The sequence below is a fragment of the Microcaecilia unicolor genome, chromosome 3, assembly GCF_901765095.1.
Source record: "Microcaecilia unicolor chromosome 3, aMicUni1.1, whole genome shotgun sequence".
Taxonomy (NCBI): domain Eukaryota; kingdom Metazoa; phylum Chordata; class Amphibia; order Gymnophiona; family Siphonopidae; genus Microcaecilia; species Microcaecilia unicolor.
This window is the reverse complement of record NC_044033.1, coordinates 181,882,340-181,901,392: the sequence shown is the minus strand read 5'-3', so window position 1 is coordinate 181,901,392 and position 19,053 is coordinate 181,882,340. Positions and strand designations below refer to the sequence as shown.

The 19,053-nt window shown below is 44.5% G+C and overlaps 1 protein-coding gene and 2 non-coding genes across 3 annotated transcripts; all 3 read right to left on the bottom strand.

Moving 5' to 3' along the window:
• Window positions 1-1,105: 1,105 nt before the first annotated feature.
• On the bottom strand, window positions 1,106-17,071 carry ATP5F1B (ATP synthase F1 subunit beta). Its single transcript, XM_030196695.1, has 10 exons — window positions 16,881-17,071; window positions 13,206-13,388; window positions 12,835-13,009; window positions 11,094-11,215; window positions 10,468-10,652; window positions 4,672-4,830; window positions 3,868-3,990; window positions 2,916-3,128; window positions 1,813-2,014; window positions 1,106-1,368 (listed from the first exon to the last, which is right to left on the bottom strand). The coding sequence occupies exons 1-10, from the start codon at window positions 17,011-17,013 to the stop codon at window positions 1,271-1,273; spliced, it is 1,593 nt and encodes a 530-aa protein (XP_030052555.1). The 5' UTR covers window positions 17,014-17,071; the 3' UTR covers window positions 1,106-1,270.
• LOC115467438 lies at window positions 10,727-10,798 on the bottom strand. Its single transcript, XR_003941730.1, has one exon. It is a non-coding gene; the product is annotated as a small nucleolar RNA SNORD59 (small nucleolar RNA).
• Window positions 13,086-13,157, bottom strand: LOC115467439. The gene has a single exon (XR_003941731.1). It is a non-coding gene; the product is annotated as a small nucleolar RNA SNORD59 (small nucleolar RNA).
• Window positions 17,072-19,053: the final 1,982 nt, after the last annotated feature.

The following is a 19,053-nucleotide window of genomic DNA, read 5'->3' as shown; positions in this document are numbered from 1 at the left end:
ATCACCGCTGCCAACACAGCGCCAGTGTGTGGCGAGGGTGACGCATGTCCGTCACTTTAGTCTCCACAACACAAGTCTTCTGGCTGTCGTTTCTCACAAGTCTGGAAACTATCCATAAGGCAGACTTTCAACAACGTACATGCCAGATGAGAAACACGTTCCTGTAGATTTTAAAATGCAGGCATTCCAATAAATATGCAGCTTAGTAGGCTGGAGCAGGAGCCTCTCTGACCTGTCTTTACTTCATCATTCCCAAACCAGAAAGCCTGTTGTCTGCATTTAAATATAAGCTTTTCAAATGAAAAAACATTTTTTTTGAAAAGCTTACATTTTAAAGGTACAGAACAGTGCCAGTGTGTGCTTTACTTCCAGGTTTGCCTGGCGCATGCATACAAGAGCTGTGCTTATCGTGAAGCTTGTGTACATGCACCAGGCATTTACCTCCTCCTTGCTTTCAGTCATACAGGACACATATCATTTGAATCTTTTTACAGTTGAGCATTGGGGAGCCATTTTTCAGTGCTGCTCCCGCAGTATTGATCGAGCACTGTTCCAGATAGTGCAGAGTTCTGAGCAGCGGCCACCAGTTCTTCAGTGTTTGGAGGTCAGAGAAGACCCTGTGGTGGAAGAATTGGAGTAGAAGCAGAACACAAGAGCTAAGACAAGATAAAGTACCAGATACCTGGTCTCATTCCCTTCACAAAGCAGCTGTCGATAACCCCCCCTTGTCCTACTGCTCAACGTTTCACCCAATTTTACTGTAAACTCCAGTATAGCTAACTTGCTCAACAAACTGCTTTAGGTAACACTACTAAACATTTCTAGAGCGCTACTAGGGTTACGCAGTGCTGTACAATTTAACAAAGAGAGACAGCCCCTGCTCAAAGAGCTTACAATCTAATAGACAAGTGAACGGTCGGTCCGATAGGGGCAGTCAAATTGGGGCAGTCTGGATTCACTGAACGGTAAGGGTTAGGTGCCGAACCCCCTAGACGCCAAAAACAGACCCCATTTCACTTCTTGCACTGGTACCATGATTTCTTCCACTTTCAACATAAGAATCCTGCACAAGATGGCACACTGACAAGGCCAAGTACCAGTCAACTGTTTTCATGGATGTTTTTATTGGAAATGTTAAATACTCTGTAGACAGAGAAGGGGAGCTAGAGTTCTCCCCATGGAGCTGAATAACATACAAAGGTACACCAAAATGACTTTGTGCAAACCAGAGTGCTTTGGGGTGGGGTGGAGCCAGTTGGATCAGGAAGTCTTAAGAATGCTCTTCTGCCAGTTTCTCTGCCTTTGTCACAGCCTCTTCAATAGGACCCACCATATAGAAAGACTGCTCAGGGAGATGGTCATAGACACCTGCAAGTCAAGGACAAAGGCAGTTACATATGAGGTGTCTCCAAATTGCTGGGCAGAAATGCCTCCTTAGGGATGGTGGCTGGAGTTAAAACACTACAAAACATTCATGTTGCTAAATGTATTGCATAAACATGTCTAAAAAGTGTTCCTGGACCATAAAGTCAGTTTTCTGTAGTAATATTTAACAATGTTCCCCCAATTTATAAACATCTTGATTCATTGCCAAAGACCTTCACCATACAGAATGCTTGCAAACCACAGACAGGATGGTCTGTTCACAGCTGAACAGTGAGCTAGAATGGAATACATCATTTACTTATGTTCTAGATTAGAGGAAATACTAAATTAAACTCATTAAACTGAAGTTTCCAATTTCAGTCAAAAAAGTTCTTAGCTGCTACAGAATTAAATTTCTAGCTGCTATCAGCCGGGCTGGGAACTCACCTGTCAGGATCTGCTGGAATCCTTTGATAGTTTCCTTCAGTGGTACCAGTTTACCCAAATGGCCTGTGAACACTTCAGCCACCTGGAAAGGCTGGGATAAGAAGCGCTGAATCTTACGGGCACGGGCTACAGTCAGCTTATCTTCCTCAGACAGTTCATCCATACCCAATATGGCAATAATATCCTGCAGGGACTTGTAATCCTAGATAAACAGGACAGGGTAAGAGGAACAGAACCATGAACTACTGAACTGTGTACAAACACTGGCTGCAGAAGGTACAATGATAAATATTACTGCCCGAGATCTCAATTAGATGGGCTTCAACTCCTTTTTCTGAGTGTCCTGTCTGTCCATTTATTTTTATTTAGTATACAGAATTAATACTCTCTGGCAGTATTTTATAAAAGGCTCTGCTGAAAATGCAGAGCCTTTTCTAAAATAGCAAATACATGCATTCCTGCATATCCTTACGTAACACAGTAGCAGCAGCCACTTTCAAATATACATACACAAAAAAGCAACACCAATTTGACCAATTCCACATGTAGTGACTACTTTAAAATCCATAAGGGTTACCAATAACTCTGGAAGCCACTTTTTTAAATTTGGAGACCGAAATTAAAAATGGTAGATTAAGGAGCATTTCTTAATTGCTCGTAAAAAGCCCTGGCTAAAAACAAGCACTTTTTTTTAAACATCTGTGCAATCCAAACGGTGAAATTTAAATATGTATTTCATACATGTCTGCCCAATCCAAACCAAATCCTTTTAATATCTGCATTCTGGGGATTTACAACTGTAAAATAGCAACTTTCTGAAGTTGCCATTACTACATGTATGTAGTCTACATAAATACCACTAGCTCCACATGCAGGTACTTCTAAGAATGTTTCCTTTTTGTCTTCTTCTCCAAAATACATGTATGTTCATATCACACTGCAGAAAGTACTCAAACCATTCCAACATGTAGACAGAATACATGTCAAACTGCAAAGCACTGAAGTTACACCCTTTACAAAGTTATTTATGTTGTCCTATTCAAGCTATTGTATATCTTGTGTTTGCATAGCACCTTAGGGGAAAGAAAATAACAGTTTCTTACCTGCAGTATTTTTTGCACACCACGGGCTACTTCATAGTGCTCCTGCCCTACAATATTGGGGTCCATTATACGGGAAGTAGAATCTAGAGGATCCACAGCAGGGTAAATACCCAACTCTGCAATGGCACGAGACAACACTGTGGTGGCATCCAAGTGGGCAAAGGTGGTGGCTGGAGCAGGGTCAGTCAAGTCATCAGCAGGTACATAAATAGCCTAGAACATAAGTCATAGTGGTCAGAGCAATGGTCCATCTAGCCCAGAATCCTGCTTCCAACAGTGGCCAATCCAGGTCACGAGTACCTGACAAACTCAGAATTACTTCACAAGGCACAGCCCTGGCTTTAAAGGTGCCAGTAATAGGCACAACCAAAAGCCTAAATCCCAAGGGAAAAACCCAGGGCCTAGAGGGACAGCACCCTATCCAAAAGGAAAAAAAATGTAAAAAAAAAACAAAAATAGCCTTGTCAAGATTGAGCCAGAATGTTTAGAAGGACTTTGCTCAACTACTTTATCTCTGCTCACACAAAGACTTTTGTGAAACCAGTATCCTTCTACTTAAAGATTCCAGCTCAGTCAGAATCAGCCTCTGTTGAACTGGCATCTTGAGCCTTTATTACGTTTTACTCTTCCTTTCTTTTTGTGCACTCCCTGACCAGATGTGGCCAAGGGTTCTTTCTGGAACCCTGCAAAGTCCATAAAAAGCCACTATTATATGTGGGACAGACTTTCCTTACGGGCTGTAAATGCGGCTTCCACAGTGTCCCAACTAGCTCAGGGAGGAGGCAACTAAACCCAGGACTCTAAATTAGGTGCTGCACATTGCTATTCAGAAAACAAATTGACCAGTGTCTCTTCCAAAACATTATAGAACAGCTCAGATTTTACACCAAAAAATAGTGCTCTTCTCCACCTCTGAAGAGCCAAGATTAGTTGCACTCCCAGTCAGACTCACCTGCACTGATGTGATGGAACCCTTCCTTGTGGTGGTGATTCTCTCCTGCATGGTACCCATGTCTGTAGCTAGGGTTGGCTGATATCCTACAGCAGAGGGGATACGGCCCAGCAAAGCTGACACCTGAAACAGGCAGAGAACCAATGGATGAGAAACTACAAATTCCAATGCCTCCCGTTAACACTTTTTAAAATGTATACATTTACAAAATTCTTACAAGCAACCTGCCTGCATATGGTATTTGTTAACATGCATAATTCCTACCCAAAATAAGGTGAAACCATTGATGAGAGGTCCCTCTATTAGAGAGAACAGAAGTGGGGGACCATACTAATAAGAGCAATTATATGAAAACAAAATCTAAAATCTCACCCTGAAATACACTGAGACTCCCCCCGCCACACAATAGCCAAAGCTAGTCCTGATATCACAGAAGCAGAATGGCCAGAAACAGTATTGATTTTTGTGCTAAAAGGTATACTAGCCAAGGAACCCTAATCTTCACTTTCTTCTTGTCCATGAAGGTGAAACCTCCCTGCCCTAAGACCAGTAGCTCTGCTCTCCCAGACACCATCTTGGTTCTCCAGTTAACACTTTCAAAAATTAAGTCTAACTAAAGTCAATGAAAAATTACAACAGTAAAACCAAATGATCAAGAGTGAACATTATTTTAAGACATATTAAGAGTTTCTGTCCCTAGTGTCAACTAAAAGTTGAACTGTGAAAACATACTTGTAGCCAGTGTTTTAATGCTCTGTGCACCATTCTCTGAGCTCTGGAGTGCTCAGCAGCATGTATATTTACCTCAGAGCCTGCCTGGGTGAACCTGAAGATGTTGTCAATGAAGAGAAGCACATCCTGCCCCTCCTGATCTCTGAAATATTCTGCAACAGTAAGACCTGTCAGAGCAACTCGGGCACGGGCACCAGGGGGCTCATTCATCTGTCCATATACCAGAGCTACCTACAAAGGACACAAGACAGGTATAATGTTCAGTTACAGAATAAAGCAGTGAAATATGGCCCTGCATCTCTCAATTTTAGACAAATAGGCAAGGGTGGGGGGGGGGGGGAATGGGAGTAACTCCCATTTATGCTTTCTTCCCTGAAATGCAGCTACCCAGAACCTCCCCCCATCTTCCTGTGTCCACACCATGACTTTTGGTGCTACCACCACAGAAGTAGCATCGAGCTGAAAGATTTCAGCATGTGCCACACAATTTTTCAGTGCGCTACAGGCTTGGTGCAGGACTGCTGGTGTGCCCCATGTTAAAAGTTCTTTCAACTTGCTGGTATAGCTGCAAGGCTAGCACTACTCAAACAGCAGGCCCAGACAGCCCCATCAAAATTTAGGATCGAGGAAGGTGCCTTTTCCTAAGTTTCAGCTGGGAGAGGTGACTTCAGTGCTGACAAATACATCATTATTAATGAGCACATAGTGAAAGAGTGGATAACAGCAGATAAAGACCTGTACATTACATCCCATCTGCCCAACAAAAATTCCCTGGCCTGATATTCAAAATGATTTAAACAGCCAGGAGAGGCTCCTGGCTACTTAAATCACTTGTCTACGGCTAACTGGGCATTTTCAGTGGCACTATCCAATTAATTAATGAAAATGCCCCATTAGCTCTCAAGCTGACACCAGCTATTTTGGGGATGTTTCGGGGGAGAAGTCAGCATTAACTAGGTTCTTCAAAGCCAGTTTGCCAAATATTACACTTAACCAGTTATGTTTTAGCCAGCTGCTTATACCCAAAGTTCAATGCTGGAGCCTGAACATGGACCGGCACTGAATTTCCTGGTTTAACACAGGGAGTGGTCAACAAAAATGCCTGGCACTAGTCTTATTTCTCAACCACTACTATTGGGCATTTGGAAGCTATGCTTAACATTTTCTTGTACGAGTTTTTTTTTTTTTTGCTGAAACCTATAAAGAACTAGCATATGCTACACAGCATATGCTAAGCTATTTATTTGTTTGAGCTAATCAGGGCTGAGTTAGGCAGGTTATGCTGACTGAAAGCTGGTATCACTCTGCTGGTGTTACCTTAACATTACATGACATGACATGTAGCACCATTCTACCACAGTGAAAATGGACTTATCAGCATTTTTTTTATAAAGTTGCACTGAGGAAATAAATTGTTAGATGTTAAGGACAATAACTATGAAAATAACCCAAGTGGTTAAATATGATTCTCCATTGGGCTGGGCACGTGTAATAATTTTCAAATATTTTGGGGAAATTTTCAGCTAAGTGCTTTTGAGCCGATTTAATGTTTTGAGAGCATTCACCTTAAGTACAACAATTTCAGAAACATCTGCTTTTTACATTGTAATCCATGGTTTAGGGAGACTATGTCTAACAATTTAAAAAGCTGCACCTTCAAACCAAAAAATCATGTCTTACCTGTTTTCTTTAGCTGCAGCAGATGAATCCTCAGATGTGTGGGATGTAGCAAAGCAGTCCTAAAGCAGGATGAGCACCTGAAGCTTCTGCGAATAGCATCAAAAACTTGGGAAGATGCCTCTGACCCAGCAGAGACAACCACTCAATTCACCTAAGCTAGGCAAGAAAGAACCGACGCCTCTGTACCAAGTTCCTCGCAGGTCTTCCGCCTAGCAAACCACTAGAGCTGAGGAAGAAGGCGCCTGGAATCTGGACAGGAGTACACACTTGAAATTATGCTCTTGCAATAGTTGCCCGACTCTAGCATCCCTAGGGGATCAGAGCAAAACACAAACAAAAGACCAACTGAAGGAAGAGTGCCAGAGAACCTAGCCAACCATAAGCGAGGAGAAGCTACATAAACTAAGGGAATGGAGACAAATCATTGCCCTGTAAGGCCGAAGAGTGGCTATTATCCTAGAGCCCAAACCCCCAAAGAATGCAGCCGTCATAATTGAAGTGCACACCTGCAAGAACCCCAAGGCAATCGAAAAGAAAGGGCAAAAATGTCCCCTTAGGAAGAAGGGAAACAAGAGTGTTCCACGTCCCCCTTAGACGCCGTCGAAAAAATAGCAACAGAGAAATCTGGGGGTTCAAGACCCAGGCTAGAAAAACAGCAGGAACTATGAGTAATATGAGGTTACTCCAGACAACAGTACCTGGAATGAGAAAACAAGGGAGAGCTGGCCCCGACTGGAAGAACGTGGAGCAGCATGCTCAGGAAGACGTTGCCCCGCCGAAACACGTCATCCCATCAGACACCAGCATGCCCAGAACTGGAGATGGAGCAATCGCTGTCTGAAGCTGTATCTGCCACCCAGAGAGGCACTCCCAGTCAACAATGGCAAAAAAATGCCAAAGATATCTACAAAGGTGATGCCCATCTAGAAACATACAAGAAAATTGCCCAAAATACAGCTCAATCTGCATCCCCGGACAGTAAGGAGGTCTCAACCCCTAGAGCACAGGAAAAAATCCAAAACTGAGAACCAGACATAACTCACGAGTAGCATGCTGTCTACTGAGAGCGCAAATTGCGGAAACTGCAAAGTGGGAAGGAAAAGGAGAGGGGAAACCAGTCTGAAAGGCTGAGACAAGCAGGAAGGAGGAGAGCACCAGTCGAGAAGGTCCACTAGAGAAGTTCAACAGGTATACTGATTCAAGGAAGAACCTCAAGCACAAAAACCCTATCGCCAAGAACTGGCTAGGTTCCTGACACCAGCACCTGAGTACGGAAAAGGTAACCAGACCTGGGTAGCATCCTGCCCATGAGTAACAGAAAGCAATTGTTCTACAAAGTCAAAGGCTAAAACAAACAATCCTAGGCATAGCCAGCCCTAAGGGGAAAACCACCAGTTGACAAAGAAAAAACACCAATCCCAATGCCGAAGCACAGGAAGAAGCTAGGAGGAAATTGGCAGCCTCAAAAGAAGAAATATGCCCCTTACAGAAATGCCAACCATGGCTTAATCTGCCAGCCAAACTGGAAGGCCAACCCTCCCCTCAGGGAAAAATATATATATAATGCCCCTGTCAAAAGCCAAAGGACAGGACCATAAAAAGCAAATAGTTCCCCAAGAAAAGTAAATCACAGCCGCTGAAAGTGGGAATCTGTAGATACACCCCCTACAGAATCAGAAAGATAAGAACCCCCTGGAGAAACCCCAGAGCAGACAGCATAAATCCCAGGGAAAAAAGTAAATCAGACAGTCCAAAACGAGAAGAAATCCCCTGCTGTGCACCTAGGAGAGAAGAGAAGAAAGCCCTCATTCCCACAACGCAGGAGAGACATCATGGTGTCCGAACATAGGAAAAGCATGTAAGGAGGCTGTAATAGCTGGATGTGTGGCAGAAGCTGGCAAGAAACAGCAGCAACATGAAGAACGGGCATGGCAGCAACCTACTGCAAATCTGTGGAGATTTCCTGTCCCACACCCCATGGTCCATTGAAAGGCGACATCCTCAGGAAACCAGAGGAGACCCGAGACCCTAACAGGAGAAGGCACATTGAACCTAGTAGCCCTGGAATTAGCAGTGAAGCACCTCACGCCAGCACAACAGATATGCAATCCCCGAAAAGAAGGTTCACCGGAAGGTCAAGTCCTCTGGGTTTACTCAGCTCTTGGACTAAGGCCAGATAAGACAGAAAGGATGTAACCGAAGCTGCAAACATACTATGTCCATAAGCTAAGCAACTGCTCCAGCACAATACACAGAAGCCTCCACAGCTGTCCCAAGGCTTGGTTAGAGCCAGCCCCCTGCAGAGGGTGTCAAAAATAGGAGGAATGGCTGTGACCCAGAACCAGCTGGTCTGGTGGTCAAATGAGCTCACCCCTGTGGCAGAGCTTGCCTGAGAAATAGAATACGGCAGAACGTAGTAATGTGCCCTAAAGAGCTAGCTGCAGCGGTCTGGAGCCAGGCCTTGTTGGGTCACGGAGCTCTCTCTGGTTGGTGCCATAACCAGGACACCATACTGCTCTACAGAAGAAACTCTGCCCAAATCCCCAGACCTCCAACAGAATGGGAAAGGCGCCAACATTGCAGACAGCTGGGCTTGACCTTATTTATGACATTTATATCCCGCATTAGCCCGAGTAGAACTCAGGTTCAATGTGGCTTACATAACAATTAGAAAAAACATGAATATGTTCAAACTATATTAACAGAAAGTAAAATACATAATATGTTAGAACAGATGTAATTAAACAGATGTAATTAACAGATATTAGGAACAGATGTAATTAAATTCTTGGGGGCCAGTCATGAAGCAGCGCCAGTGGCTATCCACACGCCAGTGCCCACACATCCCATTATGTACTGATTCCTTTGCAATGAACCCCTGAACTAAAGCAGATTCACTTGGAACTAGAAAGATCAAACCACCAGACATGAAGCTACTTGGAAGAGGCCATGAGGCTTGCTGGGATCCAGGACTACTCCGTGCTAGAACGGGCTCAACTAGAGCTGTGGCCACCTGCGTTTCCCGTCCTACAAAGCGGTGCACGGCATAAAACACCGGTGAAGGCTGGCCCGTACACGCCACCACTACAGAAGCGAGCCTGGACAGGAGAGACGTGTCCTCAGACTAAGAGAAGGAGAAAGCACGAGAAAAAAAAAAAAAAGTTGCAAGACAGTGTCAGCTGCTTTCAAAGAGCCCTACAGAACATGCTGCATTCCCACGTCAAAACTCACTATGGCCGTTACAAACAAGAAAGACCCAGTGCAAATCACCCAATGCTGCCCTCTTGATTGGCAATCAAAACAGCGCTTAACAATCCTTACTGTATTCAGCCAAGCTGTAGAACAGTGGTTCCCAGACCTGGTCCTGGAGGCACCCCAGCCAGTCAGGTTTTCAGGATACTCGCAAAGAATATTCATGAGAGAGATTTGCATGTAGTTGAGGTACTGCATGCACATTTCTCATGAATATTCATTGTAGGTATCCTGAAAACATGACTGGGGTGCCTCCGGGACCAGGTCTGGAAACCACTGCTGTAGACAAAAGCAAATGAAAAGGTAACAATCACCACAGAGCTGCAAATCCAGGCGTCAGTTGCTGCTTATTCAGCTGCATAAAGCAGTCTCCACACTCTCTCAGTCACAGCCATACAGACTAGTGAAGTGCCAGTATTCCATCCTTGTTTTTTTTGTGAGGAAGGAGTCACAAAGGAAAATGGCTAAAGAGAAGGGATGGGAAAGGGACCCAGGGTGACCAGGTGTAGCCCCACTCAATTACACACCCCTCAGCTCAATTAAACTGGGGAACCCAGAATAGGAGCTGTAACCAGATGAGGCCAGGAGCTTGTGAGATACCGTCCACTTGCCTGCTGGAGATAGAGAATACTGAATGGCCAGGGAGCATACCATCCCAACACTCTGCTCTACCTTCACCTACTGGTAGATAAACACAACCCACATATCTCTGGATTAATCTGCTGCTGACGCCAAGGAAAAGCATAATAAACACAAACCAAGTTTCTTTTTCCTTTTAACTAGAAGTTTTTCTAATTTCCAAATGAACTGGTTTTACTGGACAGGTACAAAAACAAGGGAGAATGATAACACCTGTACTAGATTTGGTGGCAGATAAGGAATGTATCTTTACAATCTTGTCCTGAAGAAGAGATTAGCTCTAAGAGAAACACTCACCTTGGATGATGTGTCCTTCAAGTTAATGACACCAGACTCAATCATTTCATGGTACAAGTCATTACCCTCACGGGTACGCTCTCCAACACCAGCAAACACCGAGTAGCCACCATGTGCTTTAGCCACATTGTTAATCAGTTCCATGATTAATACAGTCTTGCCGACACCAGCACCACCAAACAAACCTGTGTTAAAACACAATGCTGGCTTAATCACGCAGTAAAAGCCAGGCACATATCCCCATAAACTTGGTTGTTTTCCTTCTCAGAACAAATTGCTGACTTCAGCAAACTCAGAAGAACGAAAGTCAATGTCAAATCATCAGTGAAGGACACAGAATCATTTAATATAAACTGACATGGGATCCCATTTCCTGAGGTGGAAGCTAGTTTGTTGCCAACTGAAGAATCTAACACACACAGCTAAACAGTCTTACAAAGCAGTTCTATCTTATTCTTGCTTCCATGATTTTCAGAAGTGGTGTAGCAATGTAGTGCAGTGTGCCGACTTCACTATACGTGCTGTGTTTTAATTTCAGTACTCCTATTTTCTAAAACAAGAAATAACCCAACTCCAAACACCACACATCAGGGCTTTATGGCAAATTTTATTTTCATTCGACCTACCTATCTTACCACCTTTAGCATACGGTGCCAGCAAGTCAACAACCTTAATGCCCGTGACTAAGATTTCCTGCTCTACACTCATCTCCACAAACTCAGGGGCTTCAGCATGGATAGCAGCAAACCTGCAAAGTAGAACAGCACAGTCAGAATGCAATAAGCATGATCTAGCTATCCTTTTCACATCCTAGGTGAGCAAGCGAATACAGGTCTAGCCAGGAAGCTAGTATAAAGGCTCAGTTGCCATAAAGAGCATAGGCCACCATTGAGCACAGTGGCTGGACCTACATAGCAAAAAAGGACCAATAACAGAGGCTCCCAGTGGATGTAGACATAGTGCAGGAGAGGGGGTGGGATAGCCATACTTGGACAGAGCAGGCTAACAGAAGCCCTACCCATCACAATTAAAGATTAAAATTAAGACCATACATCTATTATGCGTTATGAGTATGTTGTCACTTCAAGTCTATTGATTAGATAACAATGATCATAGGGGAGTTTAATCACAGCAACAGAACTGCACTGACACATTAAGGGGGTGGAAACTGAACAGGTAGGCTTAAGTGTTACTGGACTGGAGGGCACCAAGGCCTATTAGAGACTTTAGCAACTCAGGTTGCCAACAAATGGAGAGGACTTGAGCCAAGTAATGAGTTAAGTTAGGGGTGGTTTGGGGAAAGATGATGTATGCCTCCACCTCACTTTATACATGGAACTGTTATCACATACCTTTAGTGCAGTGTTTCTCAACTCAGTCCTTAGCATACACCTAGCCAATTGTGTTTTTATGATGCCCACAATTAATACACATAAGAACTTTGCATGCAAATCTCTCATGCACATTCACTGTGGGTATCCTGAAAACCTGACTGTGGTGTGTTCCGAGGACTGGGTTGAGAACACCTACTTTACTGGTACAGCTCAGAGGAAGATGCCTCTGGGCAACCCCTTTCCTAGCTGAGTTATAGTTAGAAAGATTCTAGTTGCACAGGTTTTGCCCCCTACCCCTGACCAATAGGGGCGAAAAACAGTGATGTAACCATGGGGAGGCAGGGCCATGGCAATCCCCACCAGCCATGAAAGCGGAGGGAGCTAAGTTACCTTGCCAGCCAAAGACGGCTCCTGCATGAGTCTTGCATGTGTGAATGAGACGCGCTTAATTCAGTAGGCGTGCTTCGGCCACTAACGCCTGATCTCTGCCATCACCATCACAATAAAATATTACCTTTGATGGCAGGGGAGGGAGAAGAGAAAACCGGGCCCCCTCAGTCCACCTCTGAGAACCCCCAAAATGAGCTTCTGGATACGTCCCTGGATGGAAGCATAACACACTTGCAATGTTCCATTTTATACATTAACATGGAAAGCTGCTGTGGCCTTTTGTCACCTACAGATTAAAGCAACCTGTATGCATAAGAAATACTATGACGGACTACTATCTTGAGGACACCAGCTACAATGGAATGGAGTGGGCTGGATCATGTATACCAGGCCATAAGTACAACATAACCATGTTAAGAACAAAACCCTCCAGGTTTATTCTAGGGCTAAAACAAATGGTTAAACGAACAAAAAACTCTGCAGATCAGACTAACATGCATTTGTGTACTTCTTAACCCTTTAGATAGGGCACAGATATAACACTACTGAACAGTCAGAAGTCAGTTTAAATAACTAGAAATAATTTTTCTGAGAAATGGAAAATTACTCAGGTCACAATGGAGCAGCAAAGGAATAAACATACTGTTTGGTTGTTATTGGACCTCTCTCATCAATGGGTTCCCCAATGACATTCATAATTCTTCCCAGAGTCTCGGGACCAACTGGGATTCTGATGGGTGTTCCAGAGTCCAGGACTTTCTGACCTCTCACCAAGCCTTCGGTACCATCCATGGCAATAGTACGAACTGTATTTTCACCTAGAATAAAGCAGAATAGAATATGCACACAGAGCAGGTCCCATGGGTATAACCTCCCATTCGTCTTTAACCACACACTTCTCAGATCAGCAGTAGCTTCAGCTAACTCAGAAGAACGAAAGTCATACTAGTAGATCATCAGAGAAGAACAGTCTTTATTTTTACATAAATACTTGTATTAATAGTAATAACTCACCTAAATGTTGAGCAACCTCTAGGACCAGCCTGGTGTCTCGACCCTGAACCTCCAGTGAATTCAGGATGGGAGGCAGCCCTTCATCAAACTGGACATCCACCACAGCACCAATGACAGCCACAATTCGGCCAGTGGCACCACTAGCTTTCGCTGCAGGTGACGTCTGTGCTGCATAATCCCTCCCTGGGGGAGGAAAGGGGGGGAAAGAGGAATTATCAAAATATTTAATTGATACAGAACACAGCTGCTAGACTAATATACAGATTTAATAGATATACTAGTGATTCAACTCATCTAAACAAACTGCACTGGCTTCCTGTAGCAGAAAGACAACTTTAAATCTGCTCGTTTAGTTTTTCAAATACTACAGGGCTTCACATCTGAACTGCTAAGACCACTTCAGTCTATGTCTAGTTCAGTCTAAGAGACAAACAACAATTGATGTCAGCATTACCATTCCAAAAGTCAATTAGAAATCAGAAGATTTTCAGCTCTTTATTCCTCATTCTTGGGAATCAAAATATGGAACTCTCTACCTATTGCCATCAGAACAGAAAACAGCTACCTCAGTTTCAGGAAGAGACTAAAAACCTCTCTGTTCCCAAAGACTGTTTCATAATAATCCATCGTGACTTCTAATTCCTAATATCATCCACTATCCTTTCCTTTAATGTTTTTAGTCTCATGCATTACACCAATGGTCTCTAATGTTTCTCAAATCTCACACTATTTGCTTTTAGCTCACACAGAATGTAAACCGCACTGAGGCCCCAATGCACAAAGACAGCAGTAAAATATGGCTGCCTCACTAAAATTTAGCGAATCGCTAACAACCAGCGATGCACAAAGGGGATCCCATGCAAATGAGCTGCATGGATCCCCCTTTGTGCATTCTCGCTGTTTGCGAGTTCGAGCTATCAAATCCATTTGACAGTTCTGATGCATTGGACCTCCCTGATCCCCCCACCTACCTACCTATTACAAACATTTTCCTTAGTGGTCCAGTGGACCGCGACCCCCAAACCTTTTAAAAGCATTTTCCCTGGTGGTCCAGTGGATCAAACTCCTTCCCCTACACTTCCACACACACTCCCTCCCACGCCTGACCCCCATCCTGCACCTCCCTGTACCTTTACAACAAGGTGAAGGCAGGAGGGCAGGAGCAATGGCTCCTTCCTCGGGCCCTCCAGGAACAAAATGGCGGCAGCCAAACCCTGCCCAGTGCATTCTGGAATGCACTGGGTGGGGCTAAACACCATATGAGTTTTTTTTCCTTCTATGGTGTTTAGCCCCACCCAGTGCATCCCAGAATGCACTGTGCAGGGCCTGGGCGCCACCATTTTGTTCCGGACTGGCCTGAGACAAAAGCTCTTGCCCTCCACCTTGTTGTAAAGATACAGGGAGGGACAGGGTACGAGAGGGTGTGTGTACACACACACTGGGGAAGGAGTTCAATTCACTAGACCACCAGGGAAAATGTTTTTAAAAGGTTCAGGGGGGTCACGGTCCACCAGGGAAAATGCTTTTAAAAAGGTTCAGGGGGGTCACGGTCCACTGGACCACCAGGGAAATTTAACAACAAATTCAGAGGGGGGGGGGGGTGCCAGGAGGTGAGAAGTAGGAAACAAGCAGGCAACCTTTGCAGCTACCTGCTTGTGCTTCTCTCCTCTCAGACAGCTCAAGAGCAGCTGTAAAATTTGCTTGTTAAATTAGGGCTGCTCTGGAACCGTGCATCCCCTGGAATACACATTAGAATATGAATGAGCTCATTAGAATATATTTCCATAGGTTTCTCAGGGCTAGATGCACTAAACTTAACGAGCCAGCAACGTGGGTTTTAAACTGGTTCTAGCCAGTTTAATGTGCAAGTAGTAAACAGGGACATGCACAAAAGGGCACTGTCCTGTCACGGTAGCAGCTAACGAAAACGGAATGCAGATGAGCAAATTCATATTATAATGTGTTTAATTTGTATTGTAATGAGAAGCACTACCATTTTCCCGATTGCCCTACCGTGGAAAACCTAACAGGAGGTCTGCACCTCTCGTTGGAGCTGCTGTGAGGGAATCGGAAGAAAAAAATAAAAGATAAACCCTGCAAGTAAGGTGAGAGATTTGCCTGTTTCATTCTTGACATCTCTCTCTGCGATCAGCTCACTTCAGTCTGCTAGGACTGTAGTACTCGGGAAGCCTGCACTTTAGACAGCAGTGTGAAGCTGTTTAACCATCATCCCCACCCCCGATCCTCAAACCCATAGCTCCCTCTAGTGAGGACGCTTGCTTTGAAAGGCGGTACGTACCCTGAGCTTAACTGATCGTGCTGGGCGTTCGATGGAGGGGGTGATGGCGGCAGCCATGGCTGGAGCCGAGAGCGCGAGCCAGGGCTCCCCTTTGCTGCTGTAGCCCGGCACTATCTGCTCGCTGGCCGCCTGCGCCGCACAGCTAATCTTAAGGCTGCATCCTGGCGCGATGGCTGGGCTGGCAGTGCTCGGGCATGGAGCGCCGGGTGCTCTCTCCCCAGGCACTCTTAGTAAATGTGTAAAGAAGGCACGGATGACATCGCCCTTCTGCAGCGGGATCGGACGTGCTGCTAACACCAGAGTCAGCGCAGCACCAGGGCGCCACGTTCCCACAGGCAGGAGTGCAAGTACCAGAGATGCCCCGTGCAAAACCGATCCGCCTCCCCTCAGCAAGAACAGGCGCGCCTATTGCAAATTTCTGTTTTAACCTGATCAGTAGTGCTTGTTTCAGGAGGCAAGCAAAGCACAATTCAGAAGTTTATTTTGAAGCAGAATTCGGGCTGGTGCGGACTCTCCAGATTTCACTGTAGGAGCTGCAAGAGGGGATTGCTGGGAGCGGCCTGCCCTTCTCTCCGGACACCGGACTGAAGATAGCTGACAATGGTGCTCGATCTTGGCTGCCGACTGGCTTGGAAGGAAATTGCATGCAAATGAGCTAGCAGCAACCAGCTCATTTGCATGCAGTTTCCTTGATACATGCCCGTTTCTTACCAATTCGCTAAGGAATCGGTAAGGGAAGGACATATGTTTTTGTTCGTGCATCTACCCCTTAGTGGATAACAGAACACATTCAAAATACCTTTGTGCATTACTAAGTAATGGCTAAAACCAGTCTAAAGCAAATGTTAATAGCACTGTAAGCGTTGTGCATCTGGCCCTGACCCCTGGAAAGAGGATATTAGCGGTATACAATAATTGATTTGAATGTTTACATGATACATAAAATATATATTAACATTTTGATTACATTCACATGCTTATAGTTACACTTTTTTTTAGCTTTATGTCGGTGCTCTCTGTGTTTATTAAAACCATGCCATTTAACCTGCAACACGTTCAACCAACCAAAGTGAAGTAGACTGCTATCAACTATCAAACTGAAGGGTGTAAAAGGAGCCTGATTTCCCCTATAGGTACGGAGCTGGACAGTAAAGATTCAGATATATTGCTCCCCCCACCCACCTCCTGCCTATCAATCTTCCAGCAGGCATTTCCTCCCCATTCAAGGGTACCCCATGGAGAACCGGAGAATCTGCTATCCCAACCATCCCACTGCCAACCGGGACCTCTACGGAGATGCTCCCGCCCTCCAACCGACCTCAAGGCCTCAATGACAGCACGAGGTCACGGGCTGCTACCCCGCAGGGCTCACTTACGTGCTCCCAAGGCCGCTGATACTGCTGGCGCCCCATTCCGCAAAGGCAGCTGCAGGCGGCAAACCGCTGGGCACGAGGCACCTCTCAACGCTTGCAAGGCCCCGACTGAACAGCGACTCACAGCTCCCAACATGGCGACACCGGCGACGAGCTCTCCGCCGAGTGAGATAGATTGAGAGAAACAGAACAGCGCCTGCGCAGTGCGCTCACTGCGCTCCAAAGACAGGTCAGCCCGGCAGGCTACGTCACGGGGCGGGTACTTACTCTCCCATTGGAGGAAGAAGGCGCCATTCACTACCGCACCAGAGTATAGCCGGAGGGGGTTCGAAGTTATACAAGAGGGGGCGGGGTAACTGTAAGTAAAATGTGATTGGCCGAGAGGAGCTCAGAGAATAACGCAACAAGGGCGCATAGTAGTAGTTTGAGGGACGAGAAATCACAGCGCCAGCCAGGCTCTTAGCTACTTCTACAGATAGGATATGGAGGGTGACCTCTATCTGTTGTCGCTCTTTGGCTTACCTTGGCGGAGGGGTTCTCAACCCAGCCTTGGAGACATACTCAGCCTGTCAGGTTTTCAGAATGCCCAAAAATTATTATGCATGAAGATTTTTACATACAGTTGAGGCAGTGTATGCAAATATATGTCATGCATAGTAATTGTGGATAAGTTGAAAACCAGACTGGCTTCAGAAGTCCTGTCTTAAGGGCCCCAATGCTCAGAAGTAAACACAGGTGCTAGAGTCCATTAGCACCACACTAGCACACTATGCGGAAAGGCCTTCAACACAGGAAAGAACAACTCAAATAGCATGCTCATATAGACAGATGAATGTAAATGTTGGTCTGTTTCTGGAATGTCTGGAAAGCAGTGCTACTGATCTGTTTCCCCCTCCCCTCCCCTCCCCTCCCCTCCCCCCCAAACAGTCTTGTGAACAGGGCCACCAGACAAGGAAGATATGCCAGATGACTATCCAAGAGTGCCATATAGTAGCAGCGTAATGTGCTGGCAGCAGGCGCTCTCATCAAGACCTATGGCTAGTACTGGCCTACTGCTGAAAACTTGCCCTATAAATTAAATGTTAAAATTCAGGCCCCTGTAAGATTGCTTAACTGTACTCTTTTTTTTTTTATTTTTTTTATTTATAAATTTCAGTTTTACAAGCATAAAAACTTGTTCAAAGAAAAATTTAAATTTAGAGGTTACAAAAATTCAGGAAAATCTATTTTCATCATAAATATTCCTCTAATCAATACAAGTCCACCATAAGGGAGTTCAAAAATACAAATAAGTTGAAGCAAATAAACAAGCAATTAACATTTAAAGAGAGTGAATAGACGCATCTAGCCGTTATTATATTACTATTGAACATTATTACTAGTTGGAAAACTAGTTCCAACTGTCCTTTTAGATGTTATAAAAGTCTCAAGTTGAATAGGATCAAAAAACGCAAACTTTTCGGTTTGGTAGGTGACTAAGCATTTGCAAGGGAATTTAAGGAAAAATGTTGCCCCCAAAGTGAGCACTTCTCGTTTCTTCTGGCGCAGCTGTGTTTCCCTTGATACATCCGGAAAGATGCTGATCTTTAAGCCTTTAAAATGTTTTGCCGAATTTTTATAGAATAATCTTAATATCCAAGTTTTATCCGGAGATAAAACTACCGTAACTATCAAAGTAGCAGGTGTTACTTGTTCAGTGTCCGAAAGCTCTAATAGAGCTGATACATCCAAAGGTTGGGTTTCTAGTTGTTGTAAGTTCCTAGATGGAATATAAAATACTTGTGCCAGAGGAGGCATGTCCTCTTCCTTTATTTGAAGAGTTTCTTTAAAGTATAACTTTAACATCTCTTTAGGAGCTATAGTGTTCAAATAAGGAAAATTAAGAAATCGAAGGTTATTACTTCTGGAAAAATTTTCCATTATTTCCGCTTTTCGTCTTAAATTACTTAAATCTTTCACAACTACATTTTGAACTTCCTGTAGTTGTTGAATATCTTTGGCTTGTTGTCCCACCTGTGAATTTAAATATTTTACTTTATCTTACAACTTTTCAACATCTTGTTTAACCTTCTGCATTTGGGGTACTAAAGCTTTGCCCAAATCCATTATAAGTATCCAAAGGGATTCAAGTCACTTCGGGGGGTTTGATTTGTGTTAAATCAAATGAGAAGGCTCC

Excerpts from the sequence above, each read along its gene's own strand:
- ATP5F1B (XM_030196695.1), bottom strand. The coding sequence starts at position 17,013 with ATGTTGGGAGCTGTGAGTCGCTGTTCAGTCGGGGCCTTGCAAGCGTTG. Across the intron at positions 13,389-16,880 it reads ATCAGCGGCCTTGGGAGCAC|GGAGGGATTATGCAGCACAG; the intron begins GTAAGTGAGCCC and ends TTCCTCCCCCAG. Across the intron at positions 13,010-13,205 it reads AGAGGTTGCTCAACATTTAG|GTGAAAATACAGTTCGTACT; the intron begins GTGAGTTATTAC and ends GCTTTATTCTAG.